The sequence below is a fragment of the Equus przewalskii genome, chromosome 24 (assembly GCF_037783145.1).
Source record: "Equus przewalskii isolate Varuska chromosome 24, EquPr2, whole genome shotgun sequence".
NCBI lineage: Eukaryota > Metazoa > Chordata > Mammalia > Perissodactyla > Equidae > Equus > Equus przewalskii.
The window spans coordinates 12814968-12839027 of record NC_091854.1 but is presented as its reverse complement, the minus strand read 5'-3'; the positions used below and the strand labels follow the sequence as shown (position 1 = coordinate 12839027).

The window sequence follows — 24060 nt, the reverse complement described above, 5'->3', positions numbered from 1 at the left end:
TAATAATACTGAGTATTTACTTAATACCAACTTACTACTTCCTAAAATATAATATTCATTATTCCAGAGAGATATCAAAATCTAACTCATAATAATAGTTTAAATTGTGTTTATCTTCAAAATTGAAAAGTTCATAAGAGAAAGAAAATAAGTAGATTATATCTGTAATTTGCATTAAGCAGCTGTCATGCAAAAGTAATATGCAGGGGAAGGGCCTGACAAGACTTTGGGGGAAATGTAACAGAAGCAATCAAGGATGCAGGATAATTCTTTGACATAATCCTGACATTTTTATTTTTTATGATTTATATTATTTGTTATTTTTAATACTATCAGTAAAGCAATAGCCCTGATTCCCCTCACTTCGTATTTTAACTGTTTAACTAAACTACATGGTAAGAATGTTAAATGCTAACTTATTTTTTATGAAAACACATTAAGCCATACTAATACTTACACTGTTCATTTTGCAAACAAGTTGTTTTTGTTCTTCATTTTTCTTTCTAAGCTCAGTTTCCAGATCTAATATTTTAATTTGTAAAGCCCTCTCTCTAGATGACATTTTCTCTATTTCTTCAGAAACCTGTAATTTTCATTAAAAGAGTAAAATAACTAAATGTGCTTTCTTTAAAGTATGATTTAAAGACTTGACATAGTTATACTGGGCCTCTTTTTTCCAAACACACATTAATTGGATATTAGATAATTTAATTAGAAAATGTTTAAAGATGCTCCGTCTTGAGGAAGCACATAGAAGTATGGATACTTCTCTTTGGAGTATAAGTAGCTGCAAAACTAGCTTGAGATGGAAGAGATGTACGCATTTGCACTGCTCTGTGCCAGGTAGGTGTCTTCTCCAATACTATATTTTTATATCCCACTGAGACCAATTGCCATGTTTTACAGTATTTATATTCACCATGGTGTCTAAAGCAGTGGCAGAAAATACAAAGTTCTCATTCAATGCTGATTATAGACTTGGATGGAAAGACTTGGGGGCAGGGCAGGTGATATACACACACACAAAAGAGATTGGTTTTTCATTCATTCACCTCCAAAGTGGACTGAATTCGAGTTTTCATATTTTTCTGACTGCTTTGTTTAGCAGAAAGTCTGGCTCAGCCATGCTCCTCCAAAGATTCAGATGTGTGTGAGCCTATCTGTAGGAATGCTGGGTTGGGGCCACAAGAACAAGAGTGGAGGCAGCAAGGAGCTAGTGGGAAGGATTGTCTTCTAACTTCTTTGGACTCAGTTCTAAGTTATCCTAAAGTGATTTACAGAGATTTCTTGTGCACAAATTCCAAGGGCGATTGTGAGTGAGAGATGTTAGCAGGATCTGAAACTGTGGGAGAAAGAGCCCTCAGGACAAATACCCGTGCCCATGTCAATGTCCCTCAGTGCGGACAGTGGTGACAGTGTAGTGACGGCACTCCTCATGTGGTGGGAACTAAAATTCCATTGTAGCAGGAGAGAAAGGAGAGGGCAGACACATCTCTGGAGACTCCAAACACTTTCAAGAGGAAATCTGAGAGCACTTAGCATTTCCAAAGTCCACTTAGGCTGAAGTCGGGGTAAAGTCACTCTTATTTTCCTCCCAAAGGTTTGTGGAGCTGAGAAATCTGGATTACATTTCTACCACTGGCAGTGTATTTTACTACTTAGCTTTTATTCAATGATGTGTCTTTGAAAGTCTATTTAAATTGGTTTCCCAGAGTTAAAAAAATCAAAATATACACATGTGACACTTGTGATGTAAGGAGGCACATTTCAAGGTATCAGATTTTATCTGACTCTTGTGAAATTGCCATTAACAGGCATGGGAAAGACCATAGGTGAAAGAGAGTTTAGAGGAAAAGATTCAGAGTTGGGTGTCGGACATGTTAAGTTTGAGATGCCTATGTTAAGTGGAGATGTCAAGTAAGCAGCAGAATATATGAGTCTAGATTTCAGGGGAGAGAAAAGTCTGGGGTGGAGACACACACCTAACAGTCATCAGGGGATAGATGATCTCTTTTTAGCATCATCAATCCTATGAGAAGACTCATCATCCCCATTTTCCAATTAAGAAACTAAAGTTTAGAGAAGTAATTTGTCCTGGGTCAGGGTATAATGTGTCAGAGCCGTAATTCAAATCCAGTTCCTGTTGGACTCCAAAGCCCAACTCACGTCAAGATTACATTTTCAAATCATTTGACAAATTTACCTCTTCTTTGAGATCTTCCTGAATCATTTCCCCTCACCCCCAGGTTGAACTAACCATGCCCTCTGGTGTACCCTGTACCCTCCCTCTACTGTAGCACCGACGTGCTGGATGACGTCTGTCCGCATGTTATCTCCCTACTGAACTGTGAGTGTCCTGAGAACTGAGGCCAGGGCTTACTCGTCTTTGCGTCTCAAGCACTAGCAGAGTGCCTGACACACAGTGAGATATTTATTAAATGCTAACCAAATGGATTTAACTGGAATTTAATTCTTACAAATATTTATTCAAGCAATAGTATTTGCCAAAAGAAAAGGGAGCTGAGCTTTACAGCTCACCAGATCCTGATCAAAGCCAAAAGGTTCAATAACTTGCACATTCACTTTGTTTTTATAAAAGAGGGGGGAACTCCTTTAAAGTGTTTTCCATCTCTGCCCTTTACCCTGACACATCATCATTTATCTGGTGAAGTAACTCTGGACCAGTAATATATCTATTTAGCTCCAAAAGGGAAAAGTAGGTAAAAAAACAAAAATGTAATTGCTCCCTTCACCCCGTCATCAGGATAAAAACAATAACTATAGGTTTCGCAAGATGAGATACTGTCTGTTTAAAAAGATGACTCTTTGGTAAACTAATTAAAAAGTTTCTAAATAAAGGCCATCTGTACCTTTTGTCTTCCTTCTTCTAAAGCAGCTTCCAGCTGTCTGGCCAATGCTGTATATTCTGCAGATTTCTCTTTAAACTTAAGATTGCTTTGCTTTAGACATTCTTCTTGGTTTGCCAGCTTCTTTTCAAGCTCTTTATTTTCCGCATCCATCTGTTCTAATTTTCTTTTCACAAAAAACATATATTTTAAAATTATTGTGCATATAGAGAAAAGTGTAACACCAATTTTAAGTCACTTTAATACTTACTGTTTAAGATTTTCACACTTCAACTGAATAAGATAATTTTCCTCTTCCAGAGAAAGCTTTGTCAGAAGATTGTGATTTCCATCAACCTAAAAGAGAAAAAAAAAGTTTCCTTGGTTGTTTTCTTTATAATCAACTTTCAAAGAAATCTATATATGTTGTTAAAAAACAAGAGAATATAAATATTATTATTATTACTCCTACACAGAGAGACACCAAGAAATATTACATTGTTAAGGCATAAGTTCTTAAATTCTTGGTTAAGTTGAAAAAACTATGTTGCCTCATGGAAAATCATCTACTAAAATTTTTTTTGAAAGACGAAAGATGGCAATTAAAACATTCTGAACAATGTTTTATTGAAAAAGGGGATTTAGTAAGTCAATGTGAAGGTTTTAAACAATATTAATCTCCTATTGTTAGATACTTATTAGGGTTTCTCTTATAGTTTTCCGTTTCACCTAAAGATAGGGATTGATAATTGAATATCGGTGAAGTTGTAACTATGAGTAAAAACCATATTTGTGAGAAGCAAAATAAAATAAACAAGTAAATCAACCAAAGACACACTTGTCCATACTGAGACAATATTCTTCCCATTGCTTCAAAAGCTATACATAAATAGTTTTTAAACATCTTTGAAAATAAAAAAATTTTTTCTCATAATTTCAATTAGTAATTTAGGTTATCTATGTAATTTGACATTTTCCTAGAAAAATCTCTTCTCAGGAATTTAAATTCAGTAAAATTTTATTTCCATGTTTTTAAAAACAGGATATAATTCCAAATTAAAATCCAGAGTATGTTTTGTAAGCGACACGGAATCAGTCCTTAAATTGTTTTGTAAATGAACAAAAAGACTGACTACCATCCTTGGGCGCGCTTCTTTGGGAAAAAGTAATTAACTAAAAAAGTACTTATTCAGTGCTTACTATGTGCTAGGCATTGAATTAGGAGATGGCTATGTGGTGACTAACAGGGCACCCAGGATCCCTATTTTGATGAAGTAAAAAAGTGTTATGTTGAAAAACGTAATTTTTGTTCAAATAATAATCCAAATAAACTTGATGGCACAATTCTAATCAAAATAAATTCTAATTTTTGTAAGGTAAATTATATTAATTTACCTTATCTTGACATAAAAAAATACATATGTAAACACAGTATCACTTCTTTCATGCTATTGCCCTGTCCTCAAGTCTCTAAATATAGATTTGTATGGAGAAACTAAACCAGCGATTTTATTTACCAGTTTTTCACCATAAAATACTAGATTGCAAAATATTATTATAGTATCTGCATGAAACTGCTATTTTATCAACTGATTTAGATGAGAGTAAAAAAATCAACCCCTGACATGAGTGCCCTCAACTGGTGAAATCATTCCTAAACATTTCTTTACCACCTCTAGCAAAAATCAGAACGACAGCTGGACACCTGGCCCTGCAGCTCCCTAACGGTGTGGGCCTGGTCTGCACATCTCCCCTGGTAGTGCTGCAGACTCTCCTGACACTCCCGAAGCCTCTGCTCCGCCGTCGTCAAGGAATCGCGGATGCACTCTAACTCCTTCAGATGAGACTCCATCTGGCCTCTCATCTGAGTTGTGGCATTAAGGAAACAAGTGCAAGATCACACAGTCAGCATTAACATTTCTACTATCTTAAACACTAGATATGACTGTAATATAATAAGTATTTTAGGTATAATGTTTTTAAACAAAAAGATTCAACTAAATAAATATGAATAAACATTAAATTAGACTCTGCTAAATAAGAACATATAACTCAAAAGTGGGGTGAACTTCAGTTTTCAAAAAGTGTGTTAAGCAAATGAATATAGTAATATTAGCTTGCAGGGAGAATGTTTAACCTACTGAGGAAAGCAAACTTTTTTTCTTCTTTTTTTGAGGAAGATTAGCCCTGAGCTAACATCCGCTGCCAATCCTCCTTTTTTTGCTGAGGAAGAGTGGCCCTGAACTAACATCTGTGCCCATCTTCCTCTATTTTATATGTGCGACACCTGTCAAAGCCTGGCTCAATGAGCTGTGCACAGGTCAACGCCCAGGATCCGAACCAGTGAACGCTAGGTCACTGGAGCAGAGAGCACGAACTTAATCATTATGCCACTGGGCCGGCCCCAGGAAAGCAAACTTTTTGAATCCTGTCTTTTATATTCAAGCATAGATGTTACTAATAAAGCCGGTATGGCAGTTTTCTACTGTCCAGCCATCATTCTAAAGTAATTGTCCCTTTTTATCATTCAACCTTGTAACTCAGGTATTTCAATTACAGTAGCCTTGCTACACTCATCTTAGACCAAATCAGTGGGGTTTACTGTATATTATTTCAAGACGGCTAATATCATCAGGCATCAATAGATGTAATTTGATCATTAATGTTACTATGAACAAATCTCTCAATTTTATCTATATTAATCTCTTTGGTTGCTGCAGTTTCTCAACGTGGCACTTTTGTGGAGATGTGACAAGAAACAACACTAAGAAATGCTTGTGCTGTTAATTAAAAAATTACCAGACATATGGCATTCAGGATGCTCATGGAGAGGAAAAACGAGAGCTAGACTCTAACACCTAGAGCTACTGTGCAACATCTGGCATTCTTGATCCCAAAGACACAACTAGGACAAAGCATCCCTCTGAGTCTCCCAGCACCTAAGAACCTGCGAGAAAACCAGGACTTAAAGGAGCAGAAAAAGGAGAGGAAGGCTTCATTTTAAAAAATGACCTTTCTGGTTTAAAATCAGTAAGAAAATATTGTGACCTCAAAGTATTTAAAAAACACAGGCTCCTGCCCCATCTGCTTTCAACAGGTCTCTTAATAGGCTTTTATTTACAGTGCTGCCTAGCAGAAAAGGGACATTTGCACTGGTATGTCTTCTGAGAAAAAGGGATCAAGAGGCATGAAATGATGTCTCCTCTGGTCTGCTAAGAAGAGGTGAAGAGAAATTCTCAGAAAGCAGTAAGTTGCATGTTTGATGGGCTCTTTAGCTTTGTTTAACCAGCAGAACGCCTGCTCCCGCCGATCTCTTCTTCGCTGGTGCCTCACTTTGACTTCTTAACCCCAAGACACGAGGACAACCCAGAGACAGCCACCTCATTACACTCAGTCAGAACTGTCCAGTGACATCCCATGACCTCTCCGGCCGGGAGTTAGCATCCGACGACTTTCACTGCTTCCTTACCAAAACATGAAAAGACCCAAAAAAGGATACGGTTTCATTTAAAAACTTAAAAATATTCACAAAAACATCATAACCTGCCAATACTGGCCTTCCCCTCATTCTGTTGCAATAGGGTGAAAAAAGGAAACGATACTGGGTTTTTTTAAATGATGCTATTTTTCTTCCACAAAAACATTTAGCAGAGAATACTTGGTTTATTAGACACAAAAGATTTACTACTAGGAAAAAAGGTGAGATTAAAAATGACAGGTACTCAAGTTTGCATACTTATGGTTATTTAAGTCTGCTCTTGTATCAGAAAAATTAAACATTTATGCTATTTTCCAAATATTAAGAAAAAAAGTAAAAAACATTCACACAAACAAACAACATTTCAAGCCTGGAAGAAACATTATTTCCTCAGAAAACAAACTCCTACAGAGATTGACAACAGATAATTCCTAGTTCTAAATGAGATAAACTGACAAAAATGAAAGAATTTGTGTAATATGCATAAAATACAAAACATATAAACAAAATACTATTATTTAAACGTCAAACTCAAACAAAATACTATTATTTAAACGTCAAACTCACCTTCTCTAATTTTTTACTTTTGTTTTTTGTTATTAGCTTATTTTCATGTAGTAAATTTTCACATCTGCTTTTCACCATTTCAGCTGCTTCTTGCAACTTTTGTATCTGAAAATAAAATATATTATTAGAGTAAGATGTATTATTTCATTATTAGGACCATAACGAAATAAAAAGCCAAAAATTTGAATTTTCAATTTTAAACAAATAATTAGTTCTCTATCAATACCTTCCTTATGTTTATCTAACGTTATCCCTTCTTTAAATATGGGAATCACTCAATGCTCTATGCTAATCCACAATCCTTTTATGATTAACCTGTCTTTTCCCATCAATACTTCTAGACTCTTCACTGGAACTCTGAATATTAGAGATCTTCATTTGCAGGTCAATGTCACTTTAAAGAACCAGACTCCCATACCAAACTAGCTCCTATAGCAATTATTTTATCTTCCATATCAAAATCTGCTCAAAAAATATCTGACAGAGCACTTTATACAAGGCCCAGAGCCTATAATATGGTAACTCATCCACAGAATTCTTGCCAAAGGATTAAACCCAAACGACCAGCTGGAACACCCAGATAACGTTCTTGTTAACACGTCCCACAGTCCACCGCAGTCTCCATTCTTACCTCCCGATGACTGCAATATTCCAACTGGAGGTCTCAACTCCATTTTCCCATCTAAACCATCCAGATGCAGCCCCTTCCTATTTATCTACACTATGCCCACCTTATGTTTTTACCTTTAGTTCATTATTCTGTAATTCAAACACTCTCTCCCAATAAAGTTTTATTTATTGACTAGTTTATTGACTAGCTCTTTATTGACTAGTTTGTTACCCATCATTCAAGGACCTGCAAGAGTCTCATCTTTCATGAAGTTTTTCTTGAACACTATATTTCCAAAATATAAGCTTTTCTATAAATTAACATTGAACACATGTTCTATTCCATCTGTATTGTCATATGTTCTTTTTCAGGTCTTTCATGTGAGTAAATCTGAATTATACTTTCCTTATTTATTGGGAAATAGGGCATATGGGGCTTTAATGACCCTAGAAGGGAGTCACTGTTCCAAAACAATACCATGAAATATAGAAGATAACAACTTTAACCAAGATTAATGAGATTATGCATAAGGTTTACATTTCACCTATATAATTAATTTTAGATCTACTTTTAGGAATATCCAATACATACACAGACAATGTTTGAATCAAGGATCAGCAGAATCATCTATTTATAAAAGTATTTGGAACATTAAGAAATATTTGGGACATATCATAGTCTATCACAAAATAATAGCTGTACTTTTCTTTATTTCTGTTTATTTAGATCATAAACAAATGTGGTATTTTAAATTGTCTACCAAATTTAACAAACGTTAAAATAAATGCAATGGTCACCTGAGTTTTATACACTTCAATAAGAGTTTTCTGTTGTTTTTCTACTTCTTGCAATTCTACGAGTTCATTTTCAACAGAAACGATCTCGTCCTTCAAAGCAGCAAGTGTAGTCTAGCAAAGAATATATAAATAGATTTTATAAATCATTAGAACTCATTTGTACTTCATGCTATAGGATTATGAAAACATAACTCATTTATCAACAAAATCATAAAATACTTTTTTTGACTGTATACAATTACTAATCTAAAAAAAGAATTTCAAAAAGTAATACCTATGAACAACGTTAATAAGAATTATTCAAGAAATGTGTTTTTGAAACTTTTAAAATTTACTGACAAAAAAAGAGTTGGGGGGCTGGCCCGGTGGTGTAGTGGTTAAGTTTGTGCACTCTGCTCCAGCGGCCCAGGGTCTGTGGGTTCTGATCCCAGGCATGGACCTACACACTGCTTATCAAGCCATGCTGTGGTGGCATCCCCCACACAAAACAGAGGAAGACTGGCATGGATGTTAGCTCAGGGATGATCTTCCTCACCAAAAAAAAAAAAAGAAAAGAAAAAAGACTTGGAAAATAGGAAGACCATGTTTCTGGATGGGAAGACTCAATACTATTGACAGATAAGATTTTTTTCCAAATCAATAAAACTTTAATGCAATTTCAACCAAAAGATAACAGTTGGAGGAAGAGGGAATATGACAAAATTAATTTAAAATTCATATGGAAAAATAAATAGAAAAGATTAATAAAAATTTGAAAAGAATACTAAATGGAGAATCTCAGTATGTATTATATATTAAAATGTATAAAGAACTAAAATTATTAAAATACTAAATAAGAATACAGAGATCGATGGAACAGAAAAAGAAAAATACACACACTAAAATTATATTTAGTATATGACAAGGGTTGGATTTTTAAATCAATGGGGAGAATATGGATCAGTAAATAATGGTAATAAGATAACTGTTTACTAGGCAAAAAATAGATTTGCCTCTACCCAACATTAGTTTTTTATATTTGTTAAATATAAAAAATAAAGCTTTAAAAATTTTCACAGAAGATCCAGGTAAAATTTTATTTGAGTTTAGGATAGCAAAAACCCTATTAGGCATAAAGCCAAAAGAAGATACCAAGAACTGTACGTGTCTGAGATTTTACCCTCCAAGTTTATAAGTTAGCCTAGCACAGTTTCTTGGATGCTAGCAGAAGATATGAGACTTCTGGGTCAGAGACACAGGACTTTATTACTCACTGCAATAGCAGTAGCCAGATGTCAGAATGTGTGTTAGTCTCCTAAGCCCCAGTTCCCACAGGGCAACACAAAGAGGGCCAGATGATACCTGTACATGCAGTCAGATAGATTACAGAGGAGCAACCCTGAGTTTAGGGAACCCAGATCTCTTAAAACAGCCAGTAAAGCACACCTATCCTGCAATAGAATGAAGCATTGCTACCTTCCAAGGATGTTCATTATAGAAACACCCTTGAAAAGACAGTCTGGCTTATAGGCAGTCAGTGCCTCTGCTTGCAAGATGTGCAAAAATGTGAGAGACTCCCAACAGATGCCATAAAAGAAAAAAAATATGTCCAAAATTTCATAGCCCCCTCAGAAAGTCTGAAGCAATCAAAATGTGAAAAAAGTAACAAATTATGACAAAATATAATATACAGCAAGTTCTTATATATTAAGAAAAAAGACATACAAAAGATAATTAGTAAGTAATTAAAAAAGGCAGAAATGTAAAGGATCAATGAATACATAAAGAAATATGTTTACTAGTTATTAAAAAATGCTCTAGGCACTGGATATTTTCTAGTAGTGAGAAAAGAGCAAAAATTCCTTCCTTCATGGAGCTTACATACTTCATGCATAAACAGAAAAAACAAGGGATAGATGGACAAAAAACAAGAATAAGAAATAAAATATATCATACATGAAAGCAGGCTAGGAATGACAAGCTGGGGCTGGGCCAGGGAGGCCTCCTGAGAAAGAGACTTTGGAGCAAACAGCGAAAGGAAGCATGGCTCTTTGAGAGGAGAGAATTCCTGTAGACAAAGGCAATGGTGGGGAAGGCCCAGCCATTAGGAGAAAACAGCAAGAAGGCCTGTGTGGCAGAAGGGAGAAAAGAAAGGGGAGAGCGCAAGGTGAGGTCAGAGAGGAAAAGGAAAGCCAGATGGTGCAATGCCTTGGAGATGTTTACTCTATTAACCAAGATATCACTGGGGGGTTGAGCAGAGCAGTGACACGTCTGACTTACATTTTTATAGGAACTACTCTGGTGCTACACTGAACGCTAACTGCAGGGGCAAGGGCAGAAGCAAAGGGAAGAGTTAAAAGGTCACTGTGACGACGAGAGATGGTGGCTTGAACCAGGGTAACGTAATGGCAGTGGTCCTGGAGAGAGGTGGTCAACTTCTGGATATATTTGAAGGCGATTTGCTGACAGACTGGAAGAGGGTGTAAGAGAAAGGAGTGAAAGATGACATCAAGTAATAGAAAGGATGACTGCCATTAACTGAGATGAGGAAACTGTAGGATGAACCATTTGGGGGCATACAGGAGCTCTATTTTGGACATGGTAACTTTGAGACACCTATTAAATATCCAAGTAGGCAGTAAAATATATGTCTGGAATTCAGGGGCAACGTCTAGGCTAAGAGACAGAAATTTGAGAGCCCACAGGGTACAGATGGTATTTAAAGCCCAACATTAGATGAGGTCAACTATCAAATGTGGAGAGATTTGTTTCAAAATTGCCTAGTATGGGAAAAAGTATAGGGACCCATTTATGATAGGTAATTTGGAAATATATACCAGCAACATTAAGAATGGGTCTCCTTTTTGACCATATAATTCTACTTCTAGAAGTTTATCCTCAGATATGCAAGAAGACTCAAAGAAACTATCCACATTTTTCTTTATTAGCAAAAATTGGAAGTAGTCCAAAATCCCAAAAGTTATATATATGCTAAAATAGTCACTTTAGTTATCTTTCAGTTGTGAAGTTACAGGTGATTTTTTACTTTTCCTTTGTGATTTTCTGTTTCTCCAACTTTCTATAATCAACAAATAGAACCTTATAACCCTCCAAATAAACTTTTTTTGTTTTAATAAAGGAGGTCACTGGGCCTTGGAAGCAATATCAGCTAGTTTTTCATCTGTAACTTTAAAATCTAAAATTAATCTAAAGTAATTAAAAGTAACAAATTAGACCATCTAGGCAATTTTACATTGTAAATAACATATGCCAAACATATCTGGATTTTTTCCTTAAACAAAATCCATAGAATAATGCAGTAAAAATACATGTTTCTGAATTAATACAACATGATAAGATGTAAACTTTAACTCAATGATTTTTATATCTATGTGATTTAAAATAATTCCATTATCATGTGATTAAAAACTAGACTTATAATTAATAAGATATCCTTCTAATCTTTTCTCTTTGAAGGATATCAAGGAAATTAAGAAAATAAACATAATAAATAAAATTGCTTCCTCTTCCTGGATAAAACATTTTAAGGATTCAGTCAATAAATATTCATTGAGAGCTAAATGTATGTCACACCTTCCCTGGCATCCTGTGCCTACAAAGATGGGAGTTTATAAGGAGAGACTCACCCTATTTGAGAAGACTTTGTGGGGAAGCAGGATTTGAGCTGAACTTTAAAGAAAAAGGATTTAGATACTGAGAAAAATAGCATTCTACACCGTAAGAATAGTAAAATTATAGGAATAGATAGAGGAAAACATGAACAAAATGCAGGAAATAATGAACACTCATATTTGGCTAGAGCTCAGGATAACTAGAAGACTATATTCCCTAGTCTCCCTTGCAGCAAGGTGGGGCCACATGCCTAACAAGTAGAAGAATCGAGTGGTATGGAATTTTCAGAAGTTTCCCTATAAGAGAGGAGATGGAAAAAAAGAGGGAGATAATCCATCTTTTTTCCCCTCCATCTTGTTGCTTGAAACTTGACTATTATTGGCGAGAGCTCCAGCAGCCATTTTGGATCATGAGGATGGGGGTCACAACCTAGGAACGGCAGAGTAGAGAGGTAAAAAGAGGCTAGGTTCTGTGATGCCCTATCGGCTTTGAACTGTCAACTCTGGCCATCTTTTACATAAACAGATTCTTTTCCGCCTTCTATTTACTATCTGCCAAAAAGAGTATTATGGAACTGAAAATGATGCCATGAGACTTTAGTAAAGTCTCACCTGGTTACTTGTATCTCTGCTTGAAAACTCAAATTTATCTTTTTTCTCAGAAAGTATGAAAGTTTCTCCCCCATCTTTTCTCTGGTACACATACAAACCAATCACCCCTTGGATTTGGTTAAATTGGAAAATTCTTTCTGGTTATGAAGCAGCCAAGAACATACTTTCTGGTTTCAAACAGATCAGGCCTGAGGTTATATTCTATCGTAACGATGACACCTAGAAATAATCTCATGCATTAAAGTTAATGTAACTGTGGATGATTCACTTAACTGCTAAAATTGGAGTCAATAATTTTTTTTGCATTGAGGTACAGTTGTTCAACTTCATAAATCTTAGTTAATGCTGCTGAAAGTAATTTGAAAATGTATCTGTGTATACAACTATAAACATTTAAAAATCTAGTTACAAATGTGTGTATTCATGTGCATACACAGGCATGTACATATAAAGTTTTAGAAGTTACCTGTTATAATGATACTCTAATACTCTGAGAAACATAAAAGACAAAATGATATAAGAGCACTTTTCTAAACATGCTGTTATTTGAAGCTACTTTTACTAAGTAGACTAGGTTGTCATTACACAATCATGCACACACATGCAGACACAAAGTACCTTTAATTTTGTATTCTCAAGATTCAGAGTTTCATTTTCATCTTCAATTGATTGAAGTTTTCTAAGAATTTCTTCACATGAATTTTTTCCATCGTCTTCCATTTTCTTCAGGTCTTCCAAAAGAGTACTGATTTGCCTTTATAAAAGAAACGATATATTTTATAAAAGTCATAGAAGTTTTCATTCAACTTACACATTTTAAGTGTGTTTCTGAAATTATTTTGTTAGGGTGCACTGTTTCAAAAGTTAATAGAACTCATAGAACAAGTGAAATAGGAAGCAGTAATCTATACGGTTACTTGAGTAACTTTGATTAGAAATAATTACTCATTGATGATGCCAATGAAAATTTACACAGCATTCTCTTTGCTATTCAATAAAACATCTAAACTCATCCACAGGTATGTCTGTCTGTCTGTCTCTCATCCACAGGGATGTCTGTCTGTCTCTCATTCACACATGTGCACAAACATATGCACAATTTCAGGAACAAGGTTAAATAAAAGGATCAAGTGAGACAATAACTAATCTTAGAAGCAAATTGTATATGCTAGTTTTCAATAATAAAACTGAAGAGAATATACAGAAGATAAAACATTTAAAAGCAAATATTCAGGTTTCATTATTATTAGCTTATTATTAATAAATTTCAAAGTGTAAAGTATATGTATTTTTACTCATTGATTTTCTTTGTTATGTATTTAAGGCACTTTAAGGAACAATAACTTTAAGGATTTTGAAAACATTTACGCTTTTATTCTAAACTATGTTATATATTCTTACTTAGACATTCTTGTTCAGTAGAGAAATATCACTTCCATTTTAAGACAAAGTTGTTATTAACATTTACTGTAAATAGATGACACATACTCATACCAAATACTAACCTAAAAGTCCAAAATTTCAGAATGTGAGTACTTTCAACTGGTAATCATTTTTATTGTATTTTTAGAGTAAGAAAAGTTTATAGAATTAAAAATGTCAAATCATATAGACAATACCTTTACCACATGTAATCGGAAGAACCAAAATACAAACCACTCGAAGAGGAAAGAACTGAAAACACTTCTTAGTAAACAGTAAAAGGACTTTAAATTTTTTTCTTACTTTTTCACTGTTTCGATCTGAACTTCCAATTCAGTTTTTTCTACTACAATTTTCTCATAATGACTTTTCCAGGCATTGGAAGCTGAGATTGTTTCAGACAACTTGGCTTCCTAAAAAATACATCAAGTACTCATCTTATAATTGAGTAACACTTCGGCTTTGTTCACGGCCCTAAACACAAATACAATATAAACAAGGAAACACTCATCCTACAAAGTATGGAACTTTTGTTAAAGAAAACTTCAGTGTACAGTTCTGAATATATGGAAGTTTTAAAGCAAACTTTAATAACAACATATTTATATTACTCATTTTATAGGCACATAGTGGCAGTTCCAACTTAACATGTTAAGGATGTTGAAGTAACTATTTTCAAACAATGTTTCATAATTAATGAAGATAATTCCCTTTCTATTTACTGAACTTTTCATTTTGCATTCTCTATATAGAAGATGCTAGCAACGACATAAGCATCAGAGGAGAAAGAAGCCCTCTATGGCATACATAGAAGCCACCTGCAATTCCACAATTCCACAGCATTTAATAATACAGCCTTATTTATCTTTGTTTTAATGATGTCAACCTGTTTTGTAGAGGTCACCCTGTCGGCCTTCAAACACTGTTTCTGTCAGCAAAGAGATGAAAGTGGTAGTGGTTGCTTATCCACTTTGAATGTGAGCTCCAAGAGGCAGAGATTTTTATCTGGTTTGTTCATTACTAGGGCCTTGAATAATGCCTGGCATAAAGCAGACACTCAATAAATAACTAATTGTGAAATGAATCTACTCTTTGCAAATCCACCTGGTGAGCTGTGGCCATTATGTCCCCTATCTACATTCTACCAAAAATTAGACTCACTGGAATGGCAACAGTGCCCATAATCACTAACCAGAAGACCCAGAAGTAGTAATGACAACACTTAACACTCATTGGGTGCCTCCTTCTTTCCTTCATCATTCAGACACTCACTGATCAAGTATTTATTGAGTATTACTATGTGCAAGACATCTTCTGTTTACATTTTTTCCACAGTAACATTTTTGATATATCGAAGACTAGTATTCTGTTTTCATATTTTATGTACATGAATTCTAATATACACTATGAAGTGTAAGTTGTGCAATTCTAATATAAATTAAGATATTTAGAAATTTTATGAATATCTCAATAAAATTAGAGAAAAAGTGGAAGAAAATAAATTTTACCTATAAAGTGGATGCTATGAAGAAAACTTGATACACTGATATAATTAATTGTTGTGGGACTACTTCAAAAGGACTGGTCAAGGAAGGCCACTAGGAAGAGGTATCAATTAAAAAGACAACTGAATGATTTAAAAAAGAACCAGCTATTGTGAGCTGAGAAGAACATCACAGTCAGAGGGAAGAGCAAATAAAACAATGAAAACAAACTCCATGGATTAGAGGAATAGAAAGGAGGCCAATATAGGAAAAATGTGGAATGGCCAGGCACTGTGCTTTGACATATATTTTCTTAATTATTCCTGCCTACAGTCATATAAGATAGACAGTATTATTATCACCTATTATTAGACAAGGAAACTGACACTTAGAGAGGTTAAGTACCTTACCCAACGTCACGAGGTAAACAAGTGGAGGAGCCTTCCCAGACCATGATCTGGGGCATGGATGACATGACACTATTTAAAGAGGAAAATCCCAAGAATGCTGACTCGATTAGTTTTTACCACTCAAGACTATTTTCAGGCGTAGTTCTATAACCGAGGTACACAACCTTCTAGATTTTGAACTTAGTCTTCAATTCTTTTATCTAGTTAAATTCTCCTGAACGTAGGTTAAATATTAAGGCCTTAAAATCTTAACAGGAGCTTATAAAATATTAAGTTGTTTTGTTTACACAAGTGTTTATGCAAGTCTGTTTTCACTTCTAAAAGCCTCTAATAATTCTATAAGCCTGAACACTGGTTCTTAAGAGATGGGATACCAATGAGACATTAAAAACAGTAAATATTTTACTAATTGCTAATTGAATAAATATAATAATTTGTCAACAACAACAAAGCACTAAGTCCATTTTCCAACTTTGTACTACACTCAAAAGATAACTTTCACATGGTGTGTTTACGTCATCGTATGGTTTTAAATGCGTTACAGAGTTTAATGAAATGAGTTACTGAATGAAGGCATATGACCCAATAACATAAATCAGCATTTCAGTGTTGCTCAGAACCAGTTCCAAGAGTTGCTTTGTGGGTGAAAGAAGAGTTCTGTGGTTAAATAAGTGGTGGGAAACTCCGAGTTCAATACCCTTCATTACACTGCTCTACTGAAGGCCTCCTCAGGGCCCTTCACATGCTAATGCACACTGTAAACTTCCAAGGGGAATCTGTATACACTGTTACCTTTAGTTGGCCACAGAAGGTTTGTGACACACTTCACATAACCTTTAAGTAAAGTTCCCAAGGAAATGTTGATAAAATTCAATATGCAAATTTGACATTTTATGTAATCTTTCAAAATAAAGACTAAAACAAAAAAGTATGAGTAAAGTTTTTCTAGTATTAATAGTATTAAGAGAAGAATAAAACTATTACATTAAGCATCATGACATAAACTACACAAAGTAAATACATAAAACAGTCATTTAAGAAAGAATGTATATACTTACCTGATCTCTAATCTGGGAAGTAAGGTTTTCAATGTCTCCAGTAAAATGGTCAAGCCTTTGTTTGTAAATTTTAGATGCTCTTTTTAGAGCTACTGCTTTTTGCTTACTTGAATCTTTCATTGCTACAGTCTCATGCTTACTTTTTCTCAATTGCAAGTTCCATTCAGCTATCTTGGTTTCTAAGCTCTAAAAAAATACCGGCAGCAATTAAATTATTTTAGAACTCCAATGTTTATGTAAACATTGTAAAGATATGTAAATAAGGTTTAACACAGATTTTATCAAAAGGAGTAATCATAAGATTACTAAAAAGCAAAACAGTGATGACAGATGATTTCACCATTGTTTATCTGTAACCAGTTATAGAACGCAGATTTAAAATATATAAGCCTACATAAAACTAATGCTACTTGTATTATAGATGTTGGTGATTATGGTACAAACACTAACTTCCCTAAAACTTTTGTGATTAACTAGGACTTACACAAATTTCAGATCTAGAATATTATATAGTACTAGTATTGCAAATCAAAAAACCATAACTTAGCCAGACAATTCAAACAGGTACACAAAGCTCAAAGGAGTCGGCTGCATCTCAAAAATATTAGGACTCTAGTTTGAATGATAAAGGCTTAAAGGAGGTATCATAAAAGTATAGATCATGAAGGGTATAGATGAGAGAAACATAGACTTATTTACCAAATTTTAATTTACTAGAATTAAGAGACATGCCTTGACACTTGAAAGAGTTACATCAAGGACAATAAAAATACTGCTTTAGGGGCTGGCCCGGTGGCGCAGCGGTTAAGTTTGCACGCTCTGCTTCTGCAGCCTAGGGTTTGCTGGTTCGGACCCTGGATGCGGATGTGTGCACGGCTTGTCAAGCCATGCTGTGGCAGGCGTCCCACATATAAAGTAGAGAAAGATAGGCACAGATGTTAGCTCAGGGCTAATCTTCCTCAAAAAAATAAAATTAAAAATAAAATAAAAAACACTGATTTACCCAATGAGTAGTAAGTTTGTAGAAGTTGTTATTCTAAGACCAAACAGGTTTAGATAAATGAATGACTCCCTGATCCATAAGAGTGAGTAAGGGTAAAAAGATGTTTGAGGGCATATTTCTATCCACTGTGTTTCATGGTGTTCATTGGCATGACTGTTTCCTTGACTTGTCTCTTGGTGACATAACGAGAGACAGAATATTAGGATGGGTAGATGACAGACATGATTTAGTGTGATAACTCTCATGTTTTTATTTCAAATTATTTTAAGACTTTGTAATTAAAATATTTGACTATTAAGTATCTAAGAACTTAAAGATTTAAGATTTTAATGCTTTTACATTTTTTTGAAAGTTGTGTATATACTGAAAAGAACGTAAAATTACTACAGAATTTAGGTTTTAGTCTCCCATTCACTGAACAACCATTTTAATTAAGAAAAAAGTCAAAGAAGTCACAGTAAAAGATAGGGCGCTTTTCTGCTTAATTCTATGATGAACAAAAACTATGCAACTTAAATTCCACTAAAATTGAGATTAAGAAGTACATCTTAAATAAGATTTAAAGACTTGATCTCTTTGAAAAGTGATTAGGTAGACTAGGAAAAGAAGCAAAACATTCTTAAATTGTCTTTAAAAACCTATCCTAACTAAAAATATCCCAGGAAACACCTTAATAAGTAGTTGGGCAAAACCAAATAAGAGCAGTACAGTAATCCTACTTAAGAGAAATGAAGACCCACAGGAAATACAGCTGTCATTCCTCCACACAACCACAGGGTGTCACCATCACACAGTGAATGACTGCTACACCTTAAAAAAACCTTTTTAAACACCAAAGGTGAAGTAAATTTTTCTGAACAAGGTTCTAGTAACACTTTCTCACTAGATTTATCAAATCCCACACTTTAGGACTATTAGGGAGTGTACTGAAACTATCAAATTATTTTTAAAGTTTCAAAATAATTAATCCCTCACAGTCATTTGCCAAATGAATGGACACCTATTTAAAGTCAACTATTTGCCTTTTCCTATTTACAAAGAACTATATACGCTGCATGTTAGAAGATAAGTATTCTCTATATCTTCTAAAATGTGAAAATATTCTAATTATGATTGCTATATTATAAAGAGAGAATATATTATAAAGAGAGAAAAAGTGGTTCAAAGTATCTTGGGGATAGTTCTCAGAGAATCCTAATGTAATTTAAATTTTTACAAGACCCAATATAATGCACTGACTCAACAATATTAAAAAACTGGATTTATGTTGCCAAACTGAGTTCATTGTGTTTGTACTCTAAAAAATAACTTGTTAAACCTAAATCAAAGAACTAAATTCTGACCCCCAATTACTTAATGCCTTAAATTCCAAAGGGTGTATGTTAGAGGGAATGTAGAAAAATATCAGTAACCTAATGCAAATTCTTTTAATCGTTTATAAACAGTTGAATTTTTGTAAAGGAATGTCAACTCAAAGTACTAGACAGGAGAATGTCATCACAAAATCCTAGGATTTTAGCCTTATATTCTTTCTCCAAATTATCATGGATATAGAAAGTAACTGTTAAACTTAATTTTAAAAAATCATTTAATATTTCATTTTTAAATTGAGGAGACTCATTTCAAAAACTTCCCTAACTGCTGTTTGAGGATATAACTAAAAATTGTGTAAGTAAGATGTACTTGTGTAAGTAGATGATTATCTGAGATGTTAAATCACATGAATTCTCCTGCTTTTAACAGAACAGAGCAATGCAGTACCAACTCTGGTTTATCTGCTGTGCCCCAGGACACCTATGCAAAGGACACAGGGAATCTCTGGGGGAAAGTGCTTAGAAGCACATGTTGAGGACACAGGACAAAATTTACACCCCCTCATAAGCCTGCTTAACGTCCCTTTGATGGGTTTCTTGTCACTGAAGGGAAAAAAAAAACACCCCAAGTGCAGTCTTGAAACATGTGCCGCAGGTTGCAGACATCTACTATGACCCAGGAGTGTAAAAGCAAACAGAATTTAGCACAGAAGTCCTCACACACAGTGGGGTTTGTCTTTGTACACTTATCTTCTAAAGATGGGAACGATGCTTCTTTTCCTTTGGCAAAAATGACAGTGGGTCCAATTAGCCTATGTCATATCATAGCATCCTCAAATTCTTTTCCCAAAGTGACTGTGAGACTTCCAAAAGAATATTTAAACCATTCAATTTAAATCAAAAAATTCCTCTTAATTATACTGCTAAAAAACTGTATAACAAAGAGATTACTCGATTATCTAAACACTAACCTAAAACCCTAGGTTAACCGATTTTAAAGTTGTTACCATTAGTACCAAACACAAAAATAATAAACATTTATTGACTGCTTACTAAATATGTGTGAGAGTACTTATATGTATGTATAAATGTAAAAAAAAAAGACTGGAATACTATCTACCAAAATGTTAACAATGGTTTCGGTGTTTTTATTTTAATTTTCTCTTTTATATTTTACAAATTTTCCACAATAAACATAAACTAACGATATAATGGGAAAGATTTTTTAAGTAATTCAAGCTCTACAAATCCTTCCTAGATTGGCACAAAAAAAGACACAGCATTTTTATATTGGGATTTGGAGACAAATCTTCAGATGGGCTAGAAATCTTAAAATTAAGATTTGCCTCAAATATGTATTTCCCATGGCAACACTCAAACTGAATTCTTTCAAAACCACCAAATTCCAGAATTAAGGAAAGGCTTTATAGTTGTTCATTAATTTTATCACTTCAACTATTAAAATGGATGGATTTTTACAACCTTTATGTGTTCTTTTAATTTATCATTCTCTGCTTCCTTTTTATGAATTTGGAGCTGTAGTCGTTCATGCACTACTTTTACTGATTGTGAAAAACGGTTTGCTTTCAAAGCATTTTCCTAAAACAGAGAAAACAAAAAAGTGTTATTTCATGTATTTCTCCACAATCTTTAACTTTACCCATATTTAGACACGGACTAAAAAGCTGATAAAAAGCGAAGTACCACTTTATATAAACCACTACCCCCCCATTACAAATGTATTTTTTATAAAACTATCAGGATGTTTTCTCCTCCCTCCTTTCATTTAATGGCTCCTGATAATTATCTTTGTAAAAAGTCCCATCTACCCTCACTATCCTCATAAGTAATATTATGGGTATGTCTAAAATGCTCCTACGAACACTGAAATTCCTCAATTTATACTAAAATTAAAATACGATACAAATTTACACAGTTCCTAACATATAGTGATCTATGCCAAGTACGCTGAGTGAAACACCATAAAACTCTTAAAAAAAAACTTTAAAAAATTAGATGTTTGATACATAAAACTTGTAAAATATCCAAATAATCTAAAAACCTTTCTGTTTCTATTTCTGAGGATATGGGGGCCAGGATGGAAAGAAGGTGAAAAGGGAGTCAATATTAAGAAAATATGGTGAATTAAGCTCAAAACTTGCTTACCTTTTCATTCTGAAACAGACAAGAAAGTTCTTGGATATAGGTCTCCTTTTCAAGTATCTTCTTCTTAAGATCCTTCAGCAAATATAATGTAAAATTTAGAAATATCAAACTTAGATGTACTGGCTAATTTTATAAAACCAAGCAACATACAAACAAAAAATGTCAGAAGAACAGACACAAAGTTTGAAAAGACTTACAGTGTTCTCACTTTCATTACCAGTTAGCTTTTCTAACATGCTGGATAAACTGTCCCCTCTCTGTGAAAAAAAGATATTACAAATCAGTGTTCACAAATTTTATTTCTCTACATAAAGTAGGAAGTGGAATAATCATCACTTAAGAAATTAATATGGAGGCCGGCCCCATGGCAGAGTGGTTAAGTTCGAACACTGCTTTGGTGGCCCAGGGTTTCACTGGTTCGGATCTTGGGCGCAGACAAGGCACTGCTCATCAGGCCATGCTGGGGTGGCGTCCCACACAGCACAACCAGAGGCACACTCACAACAAGAATATACAACTGTGTACTGGGGGGGCTTTGGGGAGAAGAAGAAGAAGAAAAGAAAAAGAAGAAGATTGGCAACAGTTGTTAGCTCAGGTGCCAATCTTAAAAAAAAAGAAATTAATATGGACAACTACTATGCACAGTTCAGATTTTTTATAAAGTGTACCATCAGAAGGATTTTTGCAGAAGTGTTCCAAGTCATTTTTTGTCCACGATTTACGAAATTACTTAATTTACTAAATTAATCTCTAAAAAATGCCTCAGAAAGTACAAGCTAATGACATAAAAATCACAAAAATAGTGTATACAAAGGAAGCTCACAGTGTTTATAAATAGGTAAAAATTAAAAACAACCTAAATTTTGTAATATGAAATTTTTTAAAGAATTACAGCAAATCAATAGCAGCATTCTGACATTTTAAATGAGAACACAGAAGAACGTTTATTCATTTTGACGGTCACACTCCTGCTTGAGAATGTGAAAAAGCTAAGAATTCCTTTCACTCCAAAGCATACATGCATGTACATATAATGCAAAATTGTACACACAATTTCAGAGGGCTCATGGACTTCATGAAACCCATCCTTGGACTCTGTAAGGATACACAGTGGAATCACTTGGCATACATATATGTTTTCATTTCTCTTGGGTATATACATCTTATAAATGAATGTTCACAGCAGCTTTTTTCATAATAGCCAAAAAGGAGAAGCAACTGAAATGTTCATCGACTGAAGAATGGATAAATAAACGGTTATACCCATACAATAAAATATTGTTCAGTAATAAAGAGGAATGAGGTACTGTTATGTGCTACAACACAGATGAACCTTGAAAACATTATGCTAAATGAAAGAAGGAAGTTATGAATAACCACATACTATATGATTCCATTTATATGAAATGTACAGAATAGGGAAATCCATAGAGACAGAAAGTAGACAATGGGCAAAGGAAGGGTGGGTGGGGGAGCGGAGGTGAACTTCTAAAAGGGCGTGGTGTTTCTTTTTGTACTGATGGAAATGCTCTAAAATTTATTGTGGTGATAGCTGCAGAATTCTATGAATACTCTAAAAATGACTGAATTGCCTACTATAAATGGGTGAATTGCACAGTATGTGTTTATAATCAATAAAACTGTTACAAAAAAGAATATATGAATGTATAAATACAATGTACACAACAGCTTAAATTCTAAGAGTATTCTACTGTAATCAGCTGAATGAAGTATGACAAACAGTGAGTTTTTGAGATAGAGAATAAAAATACATTTTCTATTAAAAAAATGCTGTTCTCATGTAGAACTATTTATGAAACATTTAAAAAGTAGAGATTAGTTTAAGATTGTCATTTCAAACAAAAATTCAAGAATTATTTCCATTTCAAATCTACCAGTATTTTAACTTCTATAGTTTGAGAAATAATACACCCTCCAAGTGACAAATATCACTATTAAATTAGTGCTTAGTGTTCCTTATGTGTTGGTATTCTGTCTTCCTAAGATGTTCTAAAGCTTGTTTCGCATGTTTAAAAGTGTCTAATTCTTTCGTTAATGTTTTCTTCTGTTTAGAAAACTTCTTCAAATTGGCTGCAGAAAGATTAGCCTGACAAAACATAAGAACCACATACACATTGTAAGACATAGCATTGACACTCTAAAATATAATGTTATTATTATCAAAGAATACTTTTTCCTAGTAACAAAATCATTCTTTTGCAAATACTAAATTTTACCAAGTTTATCAATAGTAAATAGGGCCTGTTACATAGCACATTAAAGTAAAATGAAATCAAAATAAGGGCTTAAACCCTAAAATGTTTTTTGGACATTTATTTTAATAAAACGAATAGAAAATAATCTATTTTTTGTCCCCAACTCAAACTTTGGTACAATGAAACTTTAGAATACAGTTTTCTATTCTGCATAACACTACAGAAAATAGATAATTTCATTTCTCAGAATATTTTAGTTTTAAATTCACTCGAGAAAAGTTGACTCTCTTAGTTCAACTCCAGATAAGTCAAGTACCAAGGTACACAGTTTCCAGCTCAGCCTCTTATCAGGTGCCTGCCTGAGACCACCTTTGAGGAAAAGAATTGCAGTTAATGACACAGAACTAAGGAACAGTGATAAATGTGCATTTTTCGGTATAAAATACCAGTACCGCCTTAACTACTTT

General features: G+C 34.0%; 1 protein-coding gene across 28 annotated transcripts in view; it reads right to left on the bottom strand.

Moving 5' to 3' along the window:
• ODF2L (outer dense fiber of sperm tails 2 like) overlaps positions 1-24060 on the bottom strand; it is a 62183-nt gene that overhangs the window by 29017 nt on the left and 9106 nt on the right. For 13 of the 28 annotated variants that reach the window (XM_008540805.2, XM_070592540.1, XM_070592536.1 and 10 more), the window contains 12 exons: positions 21575-21634; positions 21378-21449; positions 20694-20810; positions 16896-17081; positions 14247-14356; positions 13140-13275; positions 8299-8409; positions 6892-6996; positions 4552-4710; positions 3118-3203; positions 2871-3033; positions 458-583 (listed from right to left, as the gene is read on the bottom strand). In XM_008540805.2, coding sequence (XP_008539027.2) covers positions 458-583; positions 2871-3033; positions 3118-3203; positions 4552-4710; positions 6892-6996; positions 8299-8409; positions 13140-13275; positions 14247-14356; positions 16896-17081; positions 20694-20810; positions 21378-21449; positions 21575-21634 — 1431 coding nt within the window. The remainder of the gene's footprint in view (positions 1-457; positions 584-2870; positions 3034-3117; positions 3204-4551; positions 4711-6891; positions 6997-8298; positions 8410-13139; positions 13276-14246; positions 14357-16895; positions 17082-20693; positions 20811-21377; positions 21450-21574; positions 21635-24060) is intronic. The other 15 variants (XM_070592552.1, XM_070592551.1, XM_070592553.1 and 12 more) reach the window with 3 other exon arrangements.